Consider the following 25,459-nt stretch of genomic DNA (forward strand, 5'->3'; position numbering starts at 1 on the left):
GCTACTGGAAGAGGAACTGTTTCTTTGAGGAAGACTTCATCCCTCCTAAGAAGCTTATTACTTTTTTAATAATTTGTTTTTAAATGGGAAGAGCACTTGGGAGAAGATTCCCTGCCTTGGGATTTACCTAAAGGGGCAGGTAAGGAAATGAGACTTATTTGTAATTCTAATTCTGCATCGTATAGATCTTCATTCATCATAAATGTAGCCTATCACACCCAAGTACAGTGACACCCTGGAACATTTTACTTATCAATTTTGACTCCAAGTACTGATTTCCATGAAACCTGGCAATCTATCGAACTCAGTCTGTTAAGATTAGGCATGGCAAGCTCCATAAAGGTCTGACAACAGGAAAAGAAAGTTTAGTGAAAAAGTATCATTTTACATTTGAGCTCCACTGGGAAATTTTGCTGAAAGATGGAACAAAAAAAATGAACATATTTATACCAAACTTGTCATGAATGTACAATACTGCTACTGAGAGAGTGTTTTTTTGGTTGCTATAAGTCCGTTGAGTACTTTTTTTGATATATTTGCTTTAAAATAAAAGGAGACTTACTCTAAACAACTGCATGTCCAGCAAAAACAGAAAGATCACCACTGGCTTAGTTACAAGCTCAGGAGTAATCACACAGAACAAAAGACCTTGATGACAACTAACTGTCGGTGAAGCAGGGGATGTCCAACAGAGTTCCAAGATCACAAACACCGGCACTGACAGATGCTCAGTTAGACCAAAATAATATAAATGAAATAATGTGTTTTTTTTCCAGCTAGCAAGTACAGTTAAACTTGGTTCAACTTTATTAAAAGAAGAAAGGTAAATTTATTCTCAGGCAAGCAATTGCTGATTTTGAAAAGTTATGTTAAAATAAGTAAGCCCCTCCTCTGAACTGTCATGAAGTGTCTAAACATTAAATACTTTGATGCCGAGTTCCTTGAAGGAGTGTTTCTCAATGTTGGTAACCCTGGAACCGTGGCAGAAGGCTTCATTGGTGGATGGGATCTTCTTGGCTTATAAGCCATTATAGCTAGAGAGTTGTCCTTTCACGAAAAAAGCATTGGTACTGAATGACGCTTCGACATGGAGACATGCGACACTGAACAGTGATCTCAGGAATGGCGGGAGTGTCCATAATGATAGTGACATTATTTATTCTACCTTGATCTTCCTCTTTTGGAGTCCTGCCTGGAGAGTGCAGAGATGCTGTAGAAGAGTCACCTTGTCGGACAGACCTGTAGTGTTTCTTTCTCAGCTACCCTTTCAGACAAATCCCTTCATGGTTCTTTTGGTTTCCAGACCAAACGTGAACTCTTTGACCAAATGTGGGGGAAAGGCAGACTTCCTCCAACAGGAGGAACACTTTACAAAAAGTGAAGACAGTTGTGGGGAAAATCCCTTCAGAGATTACAAAAATGGCAGATAAAGCTTCAAACATCTTTAAGACATTGAATGAAAAAATATTAAATACCTTTAAAAAAAAAAATAGGGTGAATAGTCCTTGAAGTGTCTGAGATCCTCTCAGCACAAGCAGGCAAAAGGAATAGAGGCTATGGGGCATGCTGCCAGCAGAGTCAATGCTGGGAGGCAGAAACTGCTTTGTTAACCACCTATTTAAACGTTTTGTTTGTTTAGGGAAGCTAAATGCCCTGTAAAATAATTCAGCACTGTGAATAACTACACAATTCACAGTTAAGAACTCTTTTCTCTGGAATACATGCTTGGAACCCAATGGGAAACATTCAACGAGAAAACTTAGCAATGTATAATAAACAGGAACATCCAGAAAGAGCTGGCCTGTTCAATCGTTGGAGCTAGGGCAGGCACTTTGGAAAATTCAAGCTATGGAAGCTTTTTATCTTATGAAAAAAATAAGTATTCTGGGGTCCCTGCACACAGGTGAGAATATTCAATGTTTATGACTATCAGGAAAGATTGTACGATGTAGACCAGCATTGATGAGGTGCACAACGGGAACTGATGCCGGAACGCTAGTCGGTGCCGTATATGTATCAAGGTCATCACCTCCTGGGCAGGTAAAGCTTGGCAGTGTTGGAGAGCTTATGGTGGGGAACAAGTCCCTAGATCCAGTCAGGCACATGTAGGACATTTTTTGAGGAGAGGAATTTGCAGGAGGAACTATCCCTCAAAAATGAAGGTAACAGTGTTCAACAATGAAGATAAAGTACTGCATGCTTGGGTTAATGTGCAAATTAACTTTTTTTTTAATAACCAGGAGGAATGGGCGTGTTAACCATTCAAAAACATTACTCAATTATTAAAACATCCATCCAGTCATGTATATCCTAAAACATTGAAAATAAATCACTGCTGCATCAGAGTAGCATCCAAATAAAAAATTCCCATACTCAATGTTTGCGTCAATCACACCAGCGCAATCTCATGCAGAAGGCTCTGAAACTTGCTATCTTAAGAAAGTACTGTATGGTTCCCAAACGTCTCTCAGGTGGGCATTGGGATGTACATCATTACACTCTGTATCTGTATTACAGTATGCCCAATCCTGCATCCACACTGCTCATGCAGGAGCTTTTAGGACACATCCATTGAACTGCCACCCGTCTCTTAGACAGAAGTAGTGCGCTAAGACGATCCTATTTGCTTCTTTAGGTATAGTATCAGTCATTCCACAACTCAACATAACGTGTACTTGTAAAGCGCATGTTCACTCGTAGGAATCTTGGTGCTGAATAACAGATGTTTATTGTTACCCAACGCCATGGTACTCGTTTTATCAACCTCAGAACCTGGATGAAAGGCTGAGTGGACCCGCCAGGATTTGAACCTGTGACCATAAGGTCAAACGCAGGCTCCTAAAGTTAACGCATTAGTCCACTAAGCCACCAAACCCGGCTCAACAAGGGCCACTATTTGGGATGGAGTGATGATTAACTCAGTTATTGTACTCAAAGAATGAAATATTCCTTTCCAATAGTCTAACATCAGAGTCCATGACCGTGGGATGTGTAGGAAAGCCACATTTGCTACTTAACACTTATTATATTCCACAATATTCCTTAGAGAAACCTTGGCTATGAGCTACGGGGTGTAATACAGATGATAAAGTTACAGTGAATTAATTTGTGCCTGCATGCAAACAGGATTTTCCTAACACAAGTGCAACAGAATTTCCAGCATACATTTGATAGAGAGCAACCCAGCCTCGCCTCCCAGACCCTTCCAGTCATACATTCCTGAGTCACAGCGTTATTAACTATCTCTGGGTGCATTAAGGAGAATGTTTTGAACAGTGCCTTTTGGAATTATTTTTGAAAGGACGGGAAGCTCAGGGATAGGGAAGGGAAAAGCTGTGAAGAGATACTGTGCCACCTGCCTTATTCTATTGTATATCAGGGTTGCCAGTGTGGTTTGCCAGGGTTGCCAGTGCAGTGTTGCCACATTTAGCTTTGTATTCTTGCATAGTCATGAAGGTACCAATCAGAAAAGGTCACCCAGAACTTCAATGCCTGCAGTTGTTAGGACGGTTACACATATTTTTTTTCGAGAAAGGGTGGAAAAAGGAGATTTCATGTTATACTCAAAAGGAGTGAGTAGGGTACCACAATTCCATGCTATAGGTTTAGGCTGTCCAGTCTTCAGTGTATCTTTTTGCGGATATTTTCCAGATACTTCCCAATTATGAAAAATCAGTGGTTATCAGTGCCACAAAAAAGGTTCTTGAGTTTGCCGCGTTTTTCCAGTATTTACAAAATACACCGTCGGGTAACCTTTTAATTGCATCAGATCATCAATACAAGAGATGTCGTTTTTGCTCCCGTTTTTCTAATATACCTTGTAAAAACACATATGATCTCAAGTGATTAGTCTAAAGATTTTACATTTAACTGGACTCTGGTGCTGAAGGCTTTGAGTGACACAGACGCTTGAAATTTGACATTGAAAGTGTTGAAAAATTAGCTAAAGAAATATTTTGGACATGAGCTGTGGTTGTGGCAGGAAAACTCGGTGTGCAACAGAATCTACAATTAGGTAGCCTACTAAGGATTTACGCACTCCGCAAAATCAGCATTATGTTACACCAACAAGCCATCAGCAAGGTCAAGGAATTCTATTTGGTACACTACGGCCACTCAGGGTGGACCTTCAGAGGATCAGAGTGCATTTAACAACAATATGGTTGCTACCAGGCCAAACCAATGTAAGAGGGTACCTATGTCGTCCACCTCCCAACTGGAAGGTAGTTCACTGGAGTTTGCTCTATCCCATCACTAGAGCCCGGATACAACAAACTCTGCCACAGCGTAGAAAGGTCACAGCAAGGTTTAAGGACTAACAACCAAAAGGTCTGTACAGTGGGATCCTACTTGGAGGTATCAAGATCACCAAGGGTTAACCTTCTGCCAGCCTCTTGTCCATACATCTCAATTTGAAGTAAAGTCCTAAAGCTTCTTGCTGAACAGAATAAGTCCTACGAAAAGTTATTTAATAAAATGTTGGCCTGCTTGTAAAACAAAGATTTCCCCTTGGCCCAGGCCTGTAATATACTTTGTTAAACAGGTCTCCTGGGTAGGTCCTGGTATGGTGAATCGTAAAGGGGACTGTATTATTGTTGATTTCAGGTTTCCATCATTTTCTCAAGTAGTGCTCTCTGATAGGGCATGTAAGCTTCCTTAGGGTCCAAAGCAATACTGAGCCCCTCCCTTTGGGATACTTTCATAGGTTTCTTGCCCGACATCAGGGGGGTCCATTTAGGTTGGTGCAACAGCCCTCCGATTCCTGTGTACCATGTAATCTTTCTTCGCTTAGAGGTCAAGGTACTTTTACAATACCCACTTTTAATCTGTTTGAATCTCTAGAAAATGTAGATTGACTTATAGAAGAAAATTCTTAACTAGTGCCACCTCAGGAAGGAGTCGCCTTCTAGCCCCCCACCCCCATGGTTTTAATTTTCTATTTATTACTTGGTGGCAATAGATGAGAACTAGAGCCCTGTCTCTCCAGATTCTTGCAACAAGGCCCCTGATTCACAACCCCCAGAGTATGTGGTAGGATAATAAATTCTGCACCAAACACCCTCCAAGTTAGATTCATGGAATGTGGCTGGATTAGGTCCAAAAATGGCAGATCCTGAGTGGTGTGAATTTGTCAATGAATATGATATTTGTTTATTTGTTACAGGAGATTTAGGCCTTGAAGTCCTTGCACTTTCTGGGCTATGTTAACTTCGCTAAGGTGGAAATTTCATCAGGCCGGGATAACGATCTGGGTGAAGTCTGTTATTCCAGGTCAGCTAAGAGAGATAGAGGATGATTCACCCAACGTGCTAGGTGGGTGTCTTACTGACCCAGACGATGTGACATTTTATCTATAGGGTATATGAAAGGTCAACAAGGGCTTTACTGAAATCAAATGTTAAAACTATAATGACTGCTCCTATGTCATCAATTCCTGGAGCAGCAAGAAATTTAGTGGGCGAGGACGTTAACTGCCAATTTGAACCACTCAGTATAGATAGCCGGTCCTCTCGGTTGAATAGGATTCTGCCTGGCTTATACCAGAGTTACAAATAGCACCTATCAAGAAGTGGTCAGCCGTAGTGCGTCAAATGAATGTGGTTACTCTGAATCGGGAAATACGGGCATGTATTATAAGAACTATTTCTGATAAATTAGGAGGGCATACATTTAACAGAATCAACCATACTAGTTGTACTGAATATTTATTGTTAGATTTTAGACTCTGGAAGAAGCCTGCTTATATGATAGTTCTCCCACGATGGACAGTGATCACAATAACCATTCACTAACTCTGAGCATAATTATTAAGACTGATTTTAAATCCTTAGATGATACCAGTGACAGAGGGATGACAGTCACTAGCAACAAGCGAAGTTTTAAACTGAATAGGGGTCATGCAGCAGGATTCTGTAAATAGGATCTATAGCTCAAGTGGGGGACAGGGAGAATTTGATGTCAGTTGTATTTTCTAATAATCAGCTGCTTCAAACATAAGAAACAGTTATTTCTTTAAAGAGGGAGGGTCAGCCTGCAGGGGAAGGCGTTAGCCTTCATGTTATAATGCCTCGTGTATAAGGGCTAAAGCCGCACTAGTTAATGCAGTAAAGAAGGGGGACAGATCTCTGATCCTGTCGGCTAGATGCTGTTACAAAAAAAACATTGCTAGTTGCCAGAAGAGATTGCAAGAGAGAAATTGGCATGGCCTTTTGGAGGATGCCAGTGCTAAGGACCATCGCTCTTTCTGGTCAGATCCGGAAAACGGAATGGAGCGCACTTCTTGGACAATAATATCTCTGCTAGCGATTGGGTTGCCCATTTCTCCAGTCTTTATTCCCCAAGTGGGGATCAGTTGGGCCGCCTAGATCTCACTCCAGACACCTGGGCCCTTATAAGAACTTGTGATAATCCCAGGAGAGTGGATGCAAGCTCCCTTGAAAGCTCTTTTTCGACGTTAAATCAACCACTTGTTAATGGTCCCTATGAGATCACAATCCAAGAACTTTTAAAAGCTATTGGAGGGATCATTCCAAATAAGGCCCTAGGCCTTGACAAGAATCCGGGTGACTTGTTTTTGTATAAGCTTATTTTTCAATTGTGTTTACTGCTATGAAGGAGGCTCCAACTCTACCTCCGTGGGCAGGTGCATAAATTATTCCTATCTATAAAAAAAGGCACTTGAGGCTCCCCTAGTAACTATAGGCCCATAAGCCTCATCAACTGTACGCAAAAACTTTTCAGTAAGGTGATTTTAAGTAGGTTGCAGGAGTGGATGTCTTCCAAAGAAGTCAACCTACCTACAGGCAGGGTTCAGGAGTCCACAACCACCATAGATCAGGTGTTTCGCTTCCAAATGTTGTACTGGAAATTAGTCACACTGGGCAGAGCCCGCCTCTGTTATTTTTGTAGACCTCTGCTCTGCATTTGGCCTAGTACCAAGAGAGATACTGTGGAAGGTTCTTGCCACTATGGGGCTCCCACGGTATTTGTTAGAAATACTAGTGAGGCTCCACACTAACAACTTCGTACAAGTGAGATGTGGTAGCGCAGGAGAAATAACAGATCCCTTCCCTGTGAATCGCGGGGCAAGACAGGGGTGCATCCTTGCTCCAACGTTATTCTCACTGTGCATTAATGGCCTCATTGACCATCTAGAAATGTGCGATAACGATGCCCTGAGGTTGGCAAATCAGAGGGTTCCCTCATTGTTTGCAGATGATACTTTACTCGTCTCCAAAACACCAATGGGTTTACAGAGACTTTTGACATCCTTTGAGAGTTTCTGTATAGAAAAAGGTTTAGAGATCAACGTAAGTAAGACAAAGTATATGATCTTGAACCTTGGGCAGTCATTAAAGGCCAACCCAAGGTTAGCTGGAACTCCATTAGAACACGTTCGCACATTTAACTACCTGAGTTTAACGTTAACGGAGACCATGGGATGGCATACCCATATTATGCACCATAGGGTGACGCTAGAACAGGTAGCAGGCGGCTTGATAAGAACAATATTAAGCTTGCAGAACCGCCCTATCCAGCCAGCTGTACAAAGTTATAACATCCATGCTCTGAGGGCTGCTTGCTATGGTGCTAACCTGTGGGGTCGTCTTAGAGCCAACTCCCTTACCTCAGTGGAAAAATCGCTTTTTTCAGCAACAGCTGACGGGCTCCCTATAAGCACTCCCTTGAATCCACTCAGGCTGGACCCAGGGTTAAGACCCATGCAGGACAGCTAACAGTTTGTGCAGTATGGGAGATGTCAGGGGTTCCTTATCTCCACACTGCCATGTCCGGCGCGTAAGCTGCTGTAGTGCGCAATAAGTCAGGAACCATCCCCGATCCACCTCATATGCCGACATAATTTGAGCATACGTCATCATGCGGCCTTCTGTAAATATGTCCCCAGTTGTTTGTATTCCCTTTGTGGGCCACGGAGATAACCTATGTTGTCTGGTTCGGGGTGAGTATGGAGGGTTCTGATTGCCACCAGTTATATACCTGTGCCAACACCAGTGGGCTAAACGAATCAGGATATGACGCTGACCAGTCAGATTATTGCGATCCATCAATCATTGTAATACCCCCATACCTCCTAGATTGGCGTGTACTCATTTTGCCTCTGAATTCAGGGGAGTTTGCATCCAATGCCGCGCCCACTGTATCTGGGCAGCAGCGTAATATAGTTCATAGTGCGGGGTGCCTAGTCCACCCAATTCAAGCAGCAGCTGTGTGGAAGTGCCACGCGCCGGCGGCCTTCCCCCCAAATCAAGTCAGTCGTGAGGCCACTCAATAGTTTGAAAAAATCACGAGGGACCAGTAGAGGGAGAGCACTGAAGTGATACAGCAAGCGTGGGAGTATAATCATTTTGGCAATCTCCACCCTACCCATGGGCGAGAGCAGAAGTGATCTCCAGAAAGGCAAGGATCCTTTGATTGATTGGAGTGCGCGTCCCAAATTGCCCTCCCTCAGGTCATCAATACCATGATATATTTGAATGCCTAGGTATTTAAAGGTGGCATAAGACCACGGGAGTGTGTGTATCGGGACAACGGAGCGAAGCTCCCCTGGAGTCGGCGCTAGAGGTAACAGACAGGACTTGGACCAATTAACTCGCAGACCCGATAGGTCTCCAAATGAGCTTAGTAGTTGCAGCAGACCCGGGAGTGCGGCTGTGCAGTTACGCAGATATATCAGCGCATCATCCACATATAATGAAACAATCTGGTGACTGGCGCCATACATTATGCCCCAGTCCTGAGCTCTTTTCCCGAGTTGTGCAGCCAATGGTTAGATCGCTAGAGCAAACAGGAGCAGGGACAATGGGCATTCTTGCCTCATACGCCTCCCAATAGGGAACTGTAAGGAAATGCCTCCGTGGCATGGTTACCCCCTGACTTTTTGCCTTTGCTGATGCTAAGTTAGGATTTGAAAGTGTGCTGGGACCCTGCTAACCAGGCCCCAGCACCAGTGTTCTTTCTCTAAACTGTACCTTTGTCTCCACAATTGGCACAACCCTGACACTCCGGTAAGTCGCTTGTAACTGGTACCCCTGGTACCAAGGGCCCTGATGCCAGGGAGGCCTCTAAGGGCTGCAGCATGTCTGGTGCCGCCCTAGGGACCCCTCATATAGCACATGCACACTGCTTCACAGCTTGTGTGTGCTGGTGGGGAGAAAATGACTAAGTCGACATGGCACTCCCCTCAGAGTGCCATGCTAACCTCACACTGCCTGTGGCATAGGTAAGTCACCCCTCTAGCAGGCCTTACAGCCTTGATGCAGGGTGCACTATACCACAGGTGAGGGCATAGGTGCATGAGCACTATGCCCCTACAGTGTCTAAGCAAAACCTTAGACATTGTAAGTGCAGGGTAGCCATAAGAGTATATGGTCTGGGAGTCTGTCAAACACAAACTCCACAGCACCATAATGGCTACACTGAAAACTGGGAAGTTTGGTATCCAACTTCTCAGCACAATAAATGCACACTGATGCCAGTGTGCAATTTATTGTAACATACACCCAGAGAGCATTTTAGAGATGCCCCCTGAAAACATATCCGACTTCCAGTGAAGGCTGACTAGGTTCTGCCAGCCTGCCGCACACCAGACATGTTACTGGCCACATGGGGAGAGTGCCTTTGTCAATCTGTGGCCAGGAACAAAGCATGTACTGGGTGGAGGTGCTTCTCACCTCCCCCTGCAGAAACTGTATCACCTGGCGGTGAGCCTCAAAGGCTCACCCCCTTTGTTACAGCGCCACAGGGCATCCCAGCTAGTGGAGATGCCCGCCCCTCCGGCCACTGCCCCCACTTTTGGCGGCAAGGCTAGAGGAGATAATTAGGAAAACAAGGAGGAGTCACCAACCAGTCAGGACAGCCCCTAAGGTGTCCTGAGCTGAGATGACTCTTACTTTTAGAAATCCTCCATCTTGTGGAAGGAGGATTCCCCCAGTAGGATTAGGGATGTGCCCCCCCTGCCCACAGGGAGGAGGCACAAATAGGGTGTAACCACCCTCAAGGACAGTAGCCATTGGCTACTGCCCTCCCAGACCTAAACACACCCCTAAATTCAGTATTTAGGGGCTTCCCAGAACCTAGGAAACTAGATTCCTGCAACCGTAACCAGAAGGACTGCTGACCTGAAGCCCTGCAGTGAAGACGGAGACGAAAACTGCTTTGGTCCAGCCCTACCGGCCTATCTCCAAACTTCGAAGAAAACTGCAACAGCGACACATCCAACAGGGACCAGCGACCTCTGAAGCCTCATAGGACTGCCCTGCAACCAAGGACCAAGTAACTCACGTGAACAGCGGCCCTGTTCAACAATCTGCAACTTTCTTGCAACAAAGAAACAACTTTAAGGACTTCACGTTTCCCGCCGGAAGTGTGAGACTTTCCACACTGCACCAGATGCCCCCGGCTCGACCTGTGGAAAACCAACACTACAGGGAGGACTCCCCGGTGACTGCGAGCCCGTGAGTAGCCAGAGACGACCCCCCTGAGCTCCCACAGCGACGCCTGCAGAGGAAATCCAGAGGCTCCCCCTGACCGCGACTGCCTGTAACAAGGGACCCGACGCCTGGAACCAACACTGCACCTGCAGCCCCCAGGACCTGAAGGAACCGAACTTCAGTGCAGGGTCGACCCCCAGGAGACCCTCTGCCTAGCCCAGGTGGTGGCGTCCCCGAGGAGCCCCCCCCCCGTGCCTGCCTGGATCGTTGAAGAGACCCCCGGGTCTCCCCATTACTTCCTATACAAAACCAGACGCCTGTTTGCACTCTGCACCCGGCCGCCCCTGTGCCGCTGAGGGTGTACTTTCTGTGCCTGCTTGTGTCCCCACCGGTGCCCTACAAAACCCCCCTGGTCTGCCCCCAGAGAACGTGGGTACTTACCTGCTGGCAGACTGGAACCGGGGCACCCTTGTTCTCCATTGAAGCCTATGTGTTTTGGGCACCTTTTTGACCTCTGCACCTGACTGGCCCTGAGCTGCTGGTGTGGTAACTTTGGGGTTGCCTTGAACCCCCAACGGTGGGCTACCTTGGACCCAACTTTGAGACTTGTAAGTGTTTTAATAACCTGTGAACTTAACCTTTACTTACCTCCCCCAGGAACTGTTGATTTTTGCAGTGTCCACTTTTAAAATAGCTTATTGCCATTTTTTTTCCAAGGCTGTACATGCTATTCTGATTATTCAAAGTTCCTAGAGTACGTAAGTGAAATACCTTTCATTTAAAGTATTACTTGTAAATCTTGAACCTGTGGTTCTTAAAATAAACTAAGAAAATATATTTTTCAATATAAAAACCTATTGGCCTGGAGTAAGTCTTTGAGTGTGTGTTCCTCAATTATTGCCTGTGTGTGTACCATCTGATAAGCCTATTGCTCGACCACACTACCACAAAATAGAGCATTAGAATTATTTCTTTTTACCACTATCTTACCTCTAAGGGGAACCCTTGGACTCTGTGCACACTATTTCTTACTTTGAAATAGTATATACAGAGCCAACTTCCTACAGGAACCCATCTGAAATTATCCCATCTGTTTTAACACGAGAAACCGGGTCGGGGTACAGGATCTTAATCCATTTTGGGAATATCATTCCAAACCCCATTTGATGTAGCTTCTCCATCAGGAAGGGCCAACCCAGCGTGTCGGACGCCTTCTCGACATCTAGAGAGATCGCTACTCGGTCATGACTGAACGCAGGTGCATCATCTATGAGCTGTAAGAGACGCCGAATATTTATAAAAGTGTTACGTCACGGGATAAAGCCAGATTGGTCATTGTGTACCAACAGGGGCATCAGTGGCAGTAGGCGGTTCGCCAAGATCTTACCTATGAGCTTGCAATCCAGGCTCAGAAGAGAGAGGGGTCGGTATGAACGCACATCTAGGGGGTCTTGTCCCGGTTTCGGGAGAACGACTATCACCGCCTCTTGCTGTGACACCGAAAGCCTGCCCTTCTCGAACGCTTCATGTAACATTTCTATGTATGGCTTGATCAGCTGCCCAGAGCATGTACGGTAATACTCTACTGGGAGACCATCGCTGCCTGGCGCTTTGTTGCCCGCCAATTGTTGCAATGCTATCTGTACTTCCTCCGCGTCTATTATTTTATCTAATTCATTTTGCTGGGCTGCAGAGAGACGGGCCAAAGGGAGTGCCTGAAAGAATTCTCCTAGCTGCTCTGGCAATGGCGGGGGACGCGCTGCGTATAAGGAGCTGTAATATTGTCTAAATGCATCAGTTATTTCTGCTTGGAAGTTGACCACTTCACCCGAATCTAGTTTTATTGCTCCTATTGGACCTCGCTGTTGCTCTCCTCACATCAGCCAGGCCAACAGTCTACCCGAGCGATCCCCCTCAGAATGTGTCCTGGCTACATAATAGCGGAAGTCGAATCTCCGCAAGGGAGTGTCAACCTCGCTCGTACTCAAACGGAGCACCTGTAGTGCTTCTGGGGTCACGGCGCCCATCACTGATCCAAGATCCGCATCGCAGAGTGCAGCCTCCGCCCTCACCAGCTCGTTCGTTAGCAGGGGATGTGCTCCCCACGCTGCCGACATGCATTGGCCTCTGACCACCACCTTGTGGGCGTCCCACTCCATAGCCCGCGATGAAGCCGTCCCATTATTGAGTTTGAAGTAATCGGAAATGTGTTCTATCAGCTCATGACGAAATGGTGGGTCTAACAGCAAAGTGGGTTCCAGTTCCCAGGAAGGAATGCGTGCCCGTGCTCTTCCCCAGCCAATATCACCCAATGGTGGGCAGTGGTCAGATATAGTTTTAGCTAGGTAGGAAGCCTCTATAAAAGTTACTAATAAGCTCAGTGGAAAAAAGTAGCAAATCTATGCGGGTGTGAAGGTGGTGGACCGGGGAGAAAAAGGAATATTCCATGTCTTTGGGATAGTGTACACCACACATCTACAAGTCTGCACTCTGAAATCCAGGTCTGAAACAACTGAGAGGTTTTCCTACTGAGAGCGCCGTCCAATGGGGGATGTGACCTATCCCTTGTCTATGTCCGGCACGCAGTTCCAATCGCCACCCCATATGTAATTAGTTGTGGGGTCTTGGAACAACCGGGGTGTGAGCGATAGGAGAAATTCTCCCTGCTTTGAGTTGGGAGCGTATAAACCGGTTATGGTGAGCGGCCTACCATCTAGGAATCCCTCCAGCTGTACATACCGTCCATCTATGTCAATTTTATGGTGCTCTACTGTGTAGGGTACTTCCAGAGCAATCCATACTAACAATCCTTAGGCATATGCAGATGTCATGGTACCGAAAACCAGGCCACGTCATCTTTTTTTAGATTGCGCAGTTTGTCTTGTGTGAGATGGGTTTCCTGCAGTATAGCAATATGTGTTTTGTGTCTCTTAAGGTACGCACAGACCCTGCAGCGCTTACTAAGATTGGTCATGCCTCTTACATTTCAGGTTATTATGTTATATGTGGTCAGTCCCATCTGGGTAAAAGGCTACGCAGAGGCGGCGGTGTTATCTGGTGGTCCGCCTGATGTAAGAATGCTGTGCTGCGTAAACCTGACTCTCCATTACCCTCCCTTCCCCCATCCCAGGCCCACACCGTCTAGTGTGTATGAAAAAGGATATAAAGAAAAAAGGAAGATAAACAAAGGAGGGGGTCCTGAGATGGTAGCCAACTTGGGGTAAGGTGGCACAACAGGTGGCACTTGTGGTAAAAACATGGTATGGTCCATTAGGCGACCCATTGGGTGTGTGTGTGGGGGGGGGGGGGGGCATGAGAGTCGGTAACGGGAGGCCCATTCATGGCAGCCTTTGCTGAATTTGACACTAACCGCTCCGCCCCTCCCTCCCCGCCGCTCTCATGTCCCTTGACGTCAATGTCCCTTTCCAGGAAGAGATCTCCAAGGGGGTCGGCTAGCAGGGGAACGTCGATCTCTCATAAGTTCCAATGGATCGTCTGGTTAAATCGTATTCGGCAGTACATCTGTATACATTCTTGTTCTGCGCTTAAATGTCATCCGCCATGCGTGGCGTGAGTTCTGGGCCGAACATCGACGGAGAAGTGGAGCCGCTGGAATGGTCCGTCAAGTGATCAAATGTCGTGTCCCTAGCGACCGGGTGAATCCGGTTCTGCAGCAAACCAAACAAATTGGCTTCTTTTAAAGCTTGCTTTTGACTCTCAGCTGCTTGTTCTTTGGATGGGCGTGTGTCAGTCTTTGATTTCTTTCTTCTTCGGCGAGGTTGGGGGGTAAGCCACGTTCCCTGTTTAGAGTCATAATTTTTAAGTTGGGCTAGCCACTTGGTATGGAGCCAGGTCCAAGCATCTTCTGGGGATGGAAAGATGTGGCTCTTCTGCCCGTCTATCACCCGGAGTCATGTGGGAAACAACAGGGAGTAGGAGAGATTATTTTCTCGCAGTAATTGTTTCACTCTTGTGAAGGACGCACGTCTGCGCTGTACTTCAACTGTGTAGTCTGGGTAGGCAGTTATTACATTGTTGTCCATCTGTATCAGGCCTTGTGTCCTAAAATTTTGGAGAATCAGGTCTCTATCACGGAAGATTAGCAAGCGTGCAATCAGGGGTCGTGGGGGGGCTCCCGGGCGTGGTGGTCCACTTGGGATTCGGTGAGCACGCTCTACCGCGAACATTGGTGATGCACTGGTCGTTATCACCTTATCTAGGAGCCATTTCTCCAGGAATGTTTCGGCATGTGGTGATCCTGTTCGTTCCGGGAAACCAATGAATCTTATGTTTCCCCTCGAGAGTCCTTCCACGTTCTTTGCCCGGCCCTGCAGGTGGATGACCTCCATCTCCATGCGTTGCACCTGATCTCGTAAATCCTTTCTGTCTGGTAACGTTTCCTTGAGAGACCGTTCATTATCAGTGACCCTGTCCACTACTTTGTGTTGGTCTGCTCTGAGCAAATTCACTTCAGCTACTACCGAGTCTATCTTCCCTTCCACTGTGGTTTTCGTGTCTAATGCACGTGGCTACACCCTCTTTGTGCCTCCTCCCTGTGAGGAGGGGGCACATACCTAATCCTATTGGGGGAATCCTCCATCTGCAAAGATGGAGGATTTCTAAAAGTAAGTCTCCTCAGCTCAGGACACCTTAGGGGCTGTCTTGACTGGAGAGTGACTCCTCCTTGTTTTTCTCATTATCTCCTCCAGCCTTGCCACCAAAAGTGGGGGCAGTGGCCAGAGGGGCGGGCATCTCCACTAGCTGGGATGCCATGTGGCGCTGTAACAAAGGGGGTGAGCCTTTGAGGCTCGCCGCCAGGTGTTACAGTTCCTGTAGGGGGAGGTGAGAAGCACCTCCACCCAGTACAGGCTTTGTTCCTGGCCACAGAGTGACCAAGGCACTCTCCTCATGTGGCCAGCAACATGTCTGGTGTGTGGCAGGCTGGCAAAAACTAGTCAGCCCACACTGGAGTCGGGTATGTTTTCAGGGGGCAACTCTAAGATGCCCTCTGGGTGTATTTTTACAATACAGTGCACACTGGCATCAGTGTGCATTTACTGTGCTGAGAAGTTTGATACCAAACTTCACAGTTTTCAGTGCAGCCATTATGGTGCTGTGGAGTCCATGTTTGACAGACTCCCAGACCATATACTCTTATGGCTACCCTGCACTTACAATGTCTAAGGTTTTGCTTAGACACTGTAGGGGCATAGTGCTCATGCACCTATGCCCTCACCTGTGGTATAGTGCACCCTGCCTTAGGGCTGTAAGGCCTGCTAGAGGGGTGACTTATCTATGCCATAGGCATTGTGAAGTTGGCATGGCACCCTGAGGGGAGTGCCATGTCTACTTAGTCATTTTCTCCCCACCAGCACACACAAGCTGGCAAGCAGTGTGCATGTGCTGAGTGAGGGGTCCCCAGGGTGGCATAAGACATGCTGCATCCCTTAGAGACCTTCCCTGGCATCAGGGCCCTTGGTACCAGGAGTACCAGTTACAAGGGACTTACCTGGGTGCCAGGGTTGTGCCAATTGTGGAGACAAAGGTACAGTTTAGGGAAAGAACACTGGTGCTGGGGCCTGGTTAGCAGGGTCCCAGCACACTTTCAAATCATAACTTGGCATCAGCAAAGGCAAAAAGTCAGGGGGTAACCATGCCAAGGAGGCATTTCCTTACAAACATTGATTCTTTAGTGTTCTGTAGTAACAAGCCCTTTTTAAAACACCATAAAGGAGCATTGCTTTCATTTTGAAGATTAGCACTTTCATGTTGTTGATCTTCTTACTTCTCTGAGTAAATACAGAATCTTTTCAGATAACTTCATCTGTCCGAATTCTAGGTCTTCAGGAGCCAGGCTGCTAAGGGTAGGTTTTCTGATTCTGGATGTAGGACTCTTCCCTTGTCCATAGATAACAGATCTTGTTGTATTGGTAGCCTCTGAATCTTTGCCAACTGGATTAGTTCTGAAAAACGAGTTTGCCTTGCCCATTGTGGTGCAAATAAGATCAGCGTCATCCTTCCGCTATTGCATTTGTCGATCACCCTGCGCAAGAGTGTTATTGGAGGAAAAGTATAAGCAAATGTCTGACCAATTTATTGACAGGGCATTCCCTAGGGACTGGTGGTGACATTGTCTGCACACAAAGCTTCAGCATTTCGCGTTCTGTTGTTTCAAACAGGTCGATTTGAGGCGTTCTCCATTTCTGAAAGACCTGATTCAACTCCCATTAGTGTAAGCAGGATGCTTGCCTGCTGAGTTTGTCTGCCTCCACATTGTTTTACCCTGGCAGATGTACTGCTGTTAAAAAGATCTTCCTTTGTATGGCCAGGTTCCAAAGCTCCTGGGCTAATCTTGATAACTGAAGGGATTGAGTTCCCCCCGGTCTGTTGATGAAGAACACGGTTGTGTTTTTGTCTGTTTGAATTAACATTGATTGACCTTCTAATCGCCTCTGAAAAGCTTTTAAGGCTAGGAACACTGTTTTCAATTCTAGGATTTTGATGTGTTGCACTGTATCCTCCTCCTTCCAAAGTCCCCTGAGGGAGTGACTTCATGTGTGCTCCCCAAATCATATGTGAGGCATGCTATTGAAGGAGTTGGCTACTGAAATTTAATTCCTTGCATTATATTTCATCTGGTCCACATCTCTATGTCCATTTTCACTCTGCGTGACAACCACTAGATCTTCCCAACTCCCTGTCGCTTGTGACCATTGAGCTTGTAGCCATTCCTGTATTGGTCTCATGTGCAGTCTTGCATATGGTATTAAGGGGATGCATGATGCCGTTTTTCCAAGTAGTTTCCCCATGGTCCTCATGGACAGAGCTTGCCCCTTCTAGTATTAGTCAGTCTCCGCAATCAATGATTGTGTTCTGTTCTTGTTTGGAAACACTTTCCCTTGAATAGAATTTATTCTTGCCCCCAGAAAATATCTTGTCCTCTTCTGAATGGGGGGATAATTTAGGTTTATTGAGAATCCCAAGGTAACTAGGGTCTTTATTACTTGCTGAATGTGATGTTTGCATTTTTCGTAAGAGTTTTCTCTCACCAGCCAATCGTCTATGTATGGGTAGACATGAATACCCCTTTCACCTGAGGCGGGTCGCCGCTGCAGCCAGGCACGTTGGGAACACTCTTGGTACAGATTTTATTCCGAATGCCAGTAATGAAAACCAACACAATAGAGCATAGAAATATCTTGTGACTTGCATTCATGTGTATGTGCAAGCATGCATCTTTTAAGTCTATAATTGCCATGAAGTCTCCTTCCTGTAGTTGAGGGACAACTTCTTGCAGTGTAATTTTGATTTTTTTTTGTCTTTATGAACTTGAAGTCTAAAACTGGTCGAAGTGAGCCACCTACACCTTGGGAATAAGGAAATACGTTGAATAGTTTCCCTTGCTAATTTCCTGTTTTGGAACCTTTTCTATTGCATTGTTTGCTAGCAATTCCTCCAGTTCCTTGAGTAGTGTTGCTTCCTCCTTGGAATATATTTTTCCTCCTTGGACTCTTTACAGGTGGAATTTTTGAAAATGCAAAGCAATATCCGAATTGGATTAAGTTTAGTATCCATTTGTCTGAAGTTATTTTCCTCCATTACTGAAGGAATTTTTTTAATCTGTCCCTTACTGGTGTTGTCTCTTGGGTTGCTGTCTCGACTTGATGGTACGTGAGAGGCTTCCTGTTTGTGCTGAGTCACTTGTGTGGGGTTTAATCCTCCCTTGTGGGGAAGACCCCTACCTCCATTGAAAAGGCTGTCAACCTGGTTGTTGACTCTGCCATCCTTATTGGGATCTTGTAGTCTGATTGCTAGACTCAAAACTTTGGTGCGTGTTTCCCGTCTGAAAGTTTCCCCATACGACGGGTCTGTGAAATGGCATTCCTCCCAAAACTGCAGGGTGCCAATCATTTTCGTTGTCTCATTTTCTTTCTTTTATTGGTTCAGCTCGTCATCCACCAAACTGCTAAAAAGTTGTTCCCCATTGAACGGACTATTGAGGATGTTGGCCTTTACCTCTGGTTTGAATCCTGAGATTCGGAGCCATGAATGTTTGAGGGTTACCACCCTCCCCCATCATTTTCTTCTGATTGCTGAATGCATCTGCTGCGTCCTGTGCTGACTTCAGACATGTGTTGTAAATGTTTTTCCACCATCCACCCATTGTGTACCCCGCTTTCTGTACTGTTCATGGGATATGCTTCATTAGCTTCCCAATTTTCTCTCAATTCTGGTATGCATGGCAGTTCAAGGGAGTATTGGAGTTGGCAATGCACCACTGGCTAGCAGCACAGCATTCCACTTTTCTCCACATTTGATCCGTCCTCTTGTTTTTCTTTTCAGGAGGGGGACTCACTGTTAGTACGCTGGCTTTTTTCCTTGCTGTTGAGACAGTGAGCGTCGGCTGGTACTGGTCCCTTAATATAAGCTTGATCCTTTGTTGAGTTCTTATATTTTTTTCTCAGCTCTTGGGGTTACACTGCTGCAAGTGGCAGGCTCCTGAAAAGGTTCCTGTCCCTGGTCCAGAACACAAGGGAGCATCAGCAGAAACTGGTTTCTTGCCTAGGCTGTTATTAAGGTTTTCAGAGGGAAACATGATTCTGTTTTTTCTTCTTTCAACTGAACCCCAAATCTATCAGCAGCATGTTTGATAACTTGATTATAGATGCCAATGTCATCAGGAGGGGAAGGCCTCGATGGGTATGAGTCTACTCCTTCCTCTGGGGAGTCATGTTCTAACTTCTGCATTTGATCTGTGTATCCAGCATCGGAACCTTGGAAGCTTTCCATGAGTTGATTTTCCTCTTCTAAAGGGGAGTCCAAATCCCCGAGCCCTTCATCCCAGTCGTCCTTGAGCACCGAAGCCTTTGGTGGGAACCTGAAACCCCTCAGACTGTCAAGCTCCTCCTTTTTTGGGGACAAGCACAGACATTTTGGCTTGCAGTCTTTCGTTTTCTTTCGATTTTGGTGACCCGTTCTTTGGGGGGGGTCAAGACTGGGCATCTTCCTCTTGTCGGCAGAAGAATCTTTCAACGATGGAATGGTCATTTAACTTTGGTGGTCATGTTTTGACCAATCTCTTTTCTACATCGAAGCGACTTTGGCAGGTTCGTCCTTCGACACCTATGGTTTTTCGGGAGTCTTTCCTCCTCTGGATTGGCCCTCGAGGTATCTGTGGGACTCTCAGGCATGTCTTTCGACGCAGTGGCTCCCGTTGATGTCCGCGAGTCAGATTTCTTTAACTCAGATGATTTCTTTCAGGCAAGAAGACTCTCTTACCTCGTCTCTTCTTCATCGCCTGGTCCTCAATGTCGAAGAACTTCACCTCCTGCATCAGACTTCTCTTCTCCTGCTTCCACTGCAACATTATTTTCCTCTTTACTTAAGAGGCTCAGGTCTCTCAAATATGGTGTCATCTACTGATTCTGCATGCTGTGGTGAGCCCTTCTCTGTCTCTCCCTTACCCTCAGCGTTTTCTGTGTAAATGCCGGGCAAGCATTGCAGTCCTTACGGAGAGACAAAGGTTGCAGACTGGGTGCCTATCCTTTTGAGAAAACTTGTAATGGCAGTTGTTACAAAACTGAAACAGTGGTTTCTCCATTTAGTCCCTTCAGGGAGACCTCTGAACAGACATTCTCTGAAGTTTTTCGAGACTTTGAAACTTCTTTCTTACATTTTCCTCTCGGGTTACTGGGTCAGTGTTGTAGACGAATCCGGTAGCTGATTAGCAGTTTTTCACAACTTTGTCTCAATCTTCTTCTCTGAATTGGAGATCCTCCGGCAGGCTTCCAGACCCAACGGCAGGAAAAAAAAGATCCTGAAGATGGTGACAAAAAATGGAAGCTTCGAGGGGAAGCACAACAATGTCACAAGGGACACCAAATGGAGGTAGTGTTGATGCCCACCAACAAACAAGACAAGAAAGAGAGGGACTATGCAAACAAAAAGAAAAGAACTACAAAACAGTAGAGAATTCCAGACCCAACCACTAGATGCCAGAAAAATGCACAGCATGTGAATCCGGAAAAGATTCATGCTGCAAAACCTCAGGTATTCTCCAGTGAAGTTAGAGTCTCCATCTACAAGCAGGAACAACTCAGACTTATCCCAATTGATTTGTAAACCAGGATACCCCATAAGTTTAATGATATCTCGGATAATAAGAGCTAAGATGGCCTTGTACACCCAATATGTTGCCAGCATACAACAATACCAAAACAGATCCACCCTGAAAATAAATTCCACAATGGGAATGTAATTTTTGGAGCATAGAGGACAGGGGGTTCAATGGGCAGTCTTCAGTGGACAGAGCAAAAATCAGGCGAGTCAGCGGACATCACTGCCAGAGCCCCTTCCACCCCCCAAATCAATGGATACTGCCTCTTAATACAAGTTATTTACTTTCACTCTAGCCACTGAGTGAGACTGTGTATACTAGTTTATAAGGCTGAGAATGTACTTTCTGAGACCCATACGTCTAAGCACTCCATGCATAAATAGCCACTGCAGCACATCAAAGGATTTCTCAGTGTTGAGTCGAATGACTGCTGCAGGCACGTTTGGCTCCATCTACTGCAAAATAGCCTCAGTGCAAGTACTGTCATGCACTACACTAAAGAGAAATTTCACTTGTCCGCAAACTTTAAATTGTGAGCTGTGGCCACAGTATTTATAATGCAAAGCTCATTACTCTAATGATCATTATATTCTTGTTGCCCACTGTTTCAAATAAGAAACGGCTACTAGCTCTTCCTGATTGTACAAAAATAAAACTTTACTAAATATATGCGACAAAATGACTTGCTTTTTAATTACGTTTTGATTTCATGACTTGATACAATGTACTTGGTCCCACTGTTCATTAAAGTATTCTTAAAGGTGTTAGCACGGGAGGCACCTGTGTTTTTTTTCTTGATACATATAAAACATCAAAGTTCTCTTCTGCATGTGATTGCGGATTAAAAAAAAAAAAAAAATACTGGAAGCCAACTATCTAATCTCATCATAAACTGATAGGTGGGGATGAAACTTTAGGTATAACTATGTTTCAGCAACCAGCTTGCAACTTTTTTCATAATAGATAAATGGATTTCAGTAACTGTCATAAGAGGTTAGCCACTGAAGCAAAACAGCAAGCTGGTGCCAACTTGCAAACTCCTTAGCATATAATAAAAACATTAATCACTGCTGATGTTAAAAGGTCGAGGACTTTGAGCCAGTCTCTTCATTTGCAGGTCAAATCTACAAGTGACAATGCTCCCCTCACGCAGGCTACATAGTGGTAAAACTCATTGCTTATTATGAAATGTATGGTCACAAGAGAGCCAGGGGAAAGTCATCAACTTAGCAATTAAGCACTTGTATACCCAGCTGTAGATGCTGCATTGCCTCTCAGTACAAAATATGTTGGTCATGGAGGCTGTCTATGTCAGGATTACTTTTCTTTAAGATCTCAAAGATAGAAATTAACATGCAAGAGAATGACTTTGCTCCAGATGACGGGTGTGAAATGCTGATTCTACTTTGGGTCAGTGCCCCTTTTGAAAATACTTACCCTTATAGAGTTGTGAAGTCAGCAACATTTCGGGGTGAGGAGACTGAAGGGATTCCCAACAGACATAATTGAGGATATGCCAATACAAAGCCGGAACGAGACCCAGGAGAAACGGAATGAGATTGTTCAAAGACTAAGAATAATTCTCAGCGGCAATGTTGCAAATGCCTCATTTGTTAAACATTTCAAAAATCTGTAATTCAAAATAAACCATAGACTGGGTTCAAACGAGCAGGGGGAGTAAAGATAGTCTTTGAAACAAGGACCAGTGTTACTAAATTCACCTACCGGTGGACACCAGTTACGCTCTCTTCTACAATACCCTTGATCTTCTTAAACATGTTAGGGTATTTTTTATAAATCCAATGTGTGAGGTCACCACCATCATCTAGTATCTGGAATATATAAATAAAAAAATCAAAAAAGTAAAGTGAATGAAATATAACTTTCCTTTCAAAATCTTGTTGATGGGTGTGACTATTCAACTATAAGAAATCCTACCTGTTATCAACACTAAAAAGATTATGCCCCGAATTGGTGCTTTTCTCGCCAAATTCCCTATGTATAAGAATTCACAAGTTATTGTGCCCTGTTATATTTTCCCAACATTTATAGATATAAAAATAGAGGTGTGGGAATGACCACACCATTCATAATTCCAATATGTGTGGTGACTCCTGTTACCACACAAATAAGAATATAAAAAGGGACTTGTAACCAGGGTCGTAGGGGGTCCCCCCTCAAACTTTAGTAGGACAGCACAATAGGGGCCAACGTCACTCCCTATCCCCGAGATCATGAGACATAACCAAGCACACTTACATTCTTACTGCATGCATCAGAGCATATGATGGAGATATGAACAACATCAGACTGTTCATCGGTAGAGCACAGACTGAATAACATTGGAGGGTGCTGATGGTAACAGTTGATTACTGCCAAAGCACATGTAACTTTGAAATGTAAAAGTTGGAGAATGCTGTGCAATTTGGAAGCAGAGCACAAAGTTGAGTAAAACTAAATGATCAAAGTACCATAATGAAGACAGACTTCACCAAAGGTCGCAGGGAAACAACATTTCTTAATCGATGAAACTACAACAGGAATAGAACAACAATTCAACAAATGGAGCTATTAGCCAATCTCAAAGAGAAACTGTCCCTCTGACATAAATTCTGCAAAAAAGGAAATAAGCAAACAGTGGGAGGCTACCTCCCTTCAAAATTATCTCAAGGATTCATACGGCAAGCAGCTCATGACCTACCAGCAGCTCTCCATCTACCTATAAGGAGCTCTCTTGGGAGCAGCCCAGCCTACTACTATGGAAGCTGTTGGTTGAATGAATTGTTAGATGTATACCAAAAGTAAAAAATAAATGTATTCTAGACAAAAATTTACGTTTTTTCGGGATTCTGAGCTGCTGATTGGAGAAAAATAGTTGTATTTTCAAAATGTTTTACAGCATTTATGTGACTTGGAGAGATGTATTACTCATATTTTTACTTTGGAGTCACGGGGATTGCAGTTATCGCTTATATGCATTAACCACATAATATTTCAATTCAAATGGTCAAAGCCTTTTTTACAATACTGCGTGAAACCCTGCCTAATGCACTCATGTGATCACTGCTGACAGTCTTGGATGGGGTGGTCACTAATATTAGTAACTCAGGATGATTTTCAATTAACATAAGTAGCTCTCATTACAGGAAAAGGTTGGAAATCGATGATTTATACCATTCTGATGTGTGTTTTACCCTAATTCACAGTTACTGGAGGAATGGACAGGAAATTATTCACAATGCTTCAAAAGGATGATAACTAACCTTATCAAATATGAATGGCAGGACTACAGGGAAATTCCTGAGAAAAGTAAGAATTTGATGGATGAACTGAAAAACTAATCTGAACAAATACTGATTCAGAACAGTTTGGCCAAAAGTGAGGAACGTCTATTGCGACAAACAAGATATGTAACTATGAAAACAATGCAAATTACAATTCTAAAACAGCCAAAAGGACTATGAATTTCGAAGTGTTAACATTTTGCAAGAAAGTTCAATTTCAGAAGCAAGGTTATCAAAAAATAGAACGTAAGGAAAATGGTCATCTTGAGTTCTGATGCAAACTCGACAATGAGAAATTGGGAAAGGGGCAAACAGGATTACTGTTTAGACCAAACAAACACAGGACTGTGATAACCCAAACAAAGGAAGTGGAACAAAGAACAGAACAAGGGGACGTGGCCAGACGAAACTACAAATTTTGCAGAGAAGAAATTATCATTAACCTGTCGCAGAGATCTCTGAATGAGCATTAATTCAGTGCTTAGGACTATAATAAGGACCCCCTTTGGGGAGTAAGAACCCACTCAGCATTCCTTTTCACCTCCACAACAGTCTAACTTCACTTCGCCTCAGTTTGCCTTCACTTCTAAACCCTTTGAGTCTCATCACAGTCTAGTAAGCCAAGCTTGTCCAGACTTCCATCTACCCTTTGTGTGTGCTTGTCCTTTGTGCGCACACTTGGCCTTTTTTTGTTCCCTAAGAGTAAAATCCAGACTTCCCATGCCGATCTAGGCATGCATTTAACCTTCCCACACCCCTCTGGGTACAGCCAGCCTTTTCGCACTCCACTGAGTGCACCTTGTGTTTGAGGCTTTTACTGTGTGCTGCTAGCCTTTCACTGGCCCCTCTGCACCTGCCCTGCCTCCCTCCAACCTCTGCACTCATCAAGCCCTCTGCCCCTGCATACATTCAGTGTTACTAATGCTCCTGCTTTTTTTGTATGCTCCTAAAATCTGCCCCTCTGAGTGCACAGAGCAGACTTTACTTGTCCATCTGTGTACACCCCAAAGTCTTTCATTCTGCATGAACATGCCCTCACAGCCTTCTGCCTCCCATTCAACACTGACTGTCCTCGCTTCAAGATCTGCCCCACTCACATTCATTCTTCCTGTCAACCGCTCTTTCCTTCGGATCAGACTTCAATTTCACAGCACCCTTACGCCTCGGACCAAGGAGCCTCCTCCTCTACAAAAATGTTCACACAATCTGTAAACATCCATACTGCTTTTGTTCAGACATGGTTTCTCGGTACAGATCCATCCAATGTCATGCCATTACCAACATATTTGTAATAAAAATCACAATGCTGTCCCTTGCGAAGTACTGAGAATTTTAAGTACATTCTATTAGTGACTAGAAGTTACAAATTCTGCTCAAGATACATGCCCCCATGTCTCCCACCACCACCAGCCCATTTAAACCCTTTCTCTTTCCTTTCACCCACCCTAAATTTGGCGAGATCTCTATATGGTCACCCAAGCAGTTAAAAGATATGACCATTTTATTTTCGGTAAAAAAAAAAAAAAACCTTCTTTGTTATTAACCACTTAACCAGAACATGTAATTATTAAGGGTTATATCATATCCTTATCTGCATAGGTAGCTAA

General features: G+C 44.8%; 1 protein-coding gene across 3 annotated transcripts in view; it reads right to left on the bottom strand.

Annotated features, from left to right (window-relative positions):
- Positions 1-25,459, bottom strand: part of AHCYL2 (adenosylhomocysteinase like 2) — a 407,107-nt gene that overhangs the window by 185,042 nt on the left and 196,606 nt on the right. For all 3 annotated transcript variants that reach the window (XM_069229350.1, XM_069229352.1, XM_069229351.1), the window contains exon 7: positions 22,294-22,400. In XM_069229350.1, the coding sequence (XP_069085451.1) occupies positions 22,294-22,400 (107 nt within the window). The remainder of the gene's footprint in view (positions 1-22,293; positions 22,401-25,459) is intronic.

Source organism: Pleurodeles waltl, chromosome 4_1, assembly GCF_031143425.1.
Source record: "Pleurodeles waltl isolate 20211129_DDA chromosome 4_1, aPleWal1.hap1.20221129, whole genome shotgun sequence".
NCBI lineage: Eukaryota > Metazoa > Chordata > Amphibia > Caudata > Salamandridae > Pleurodeles > Pleurodeles waltl.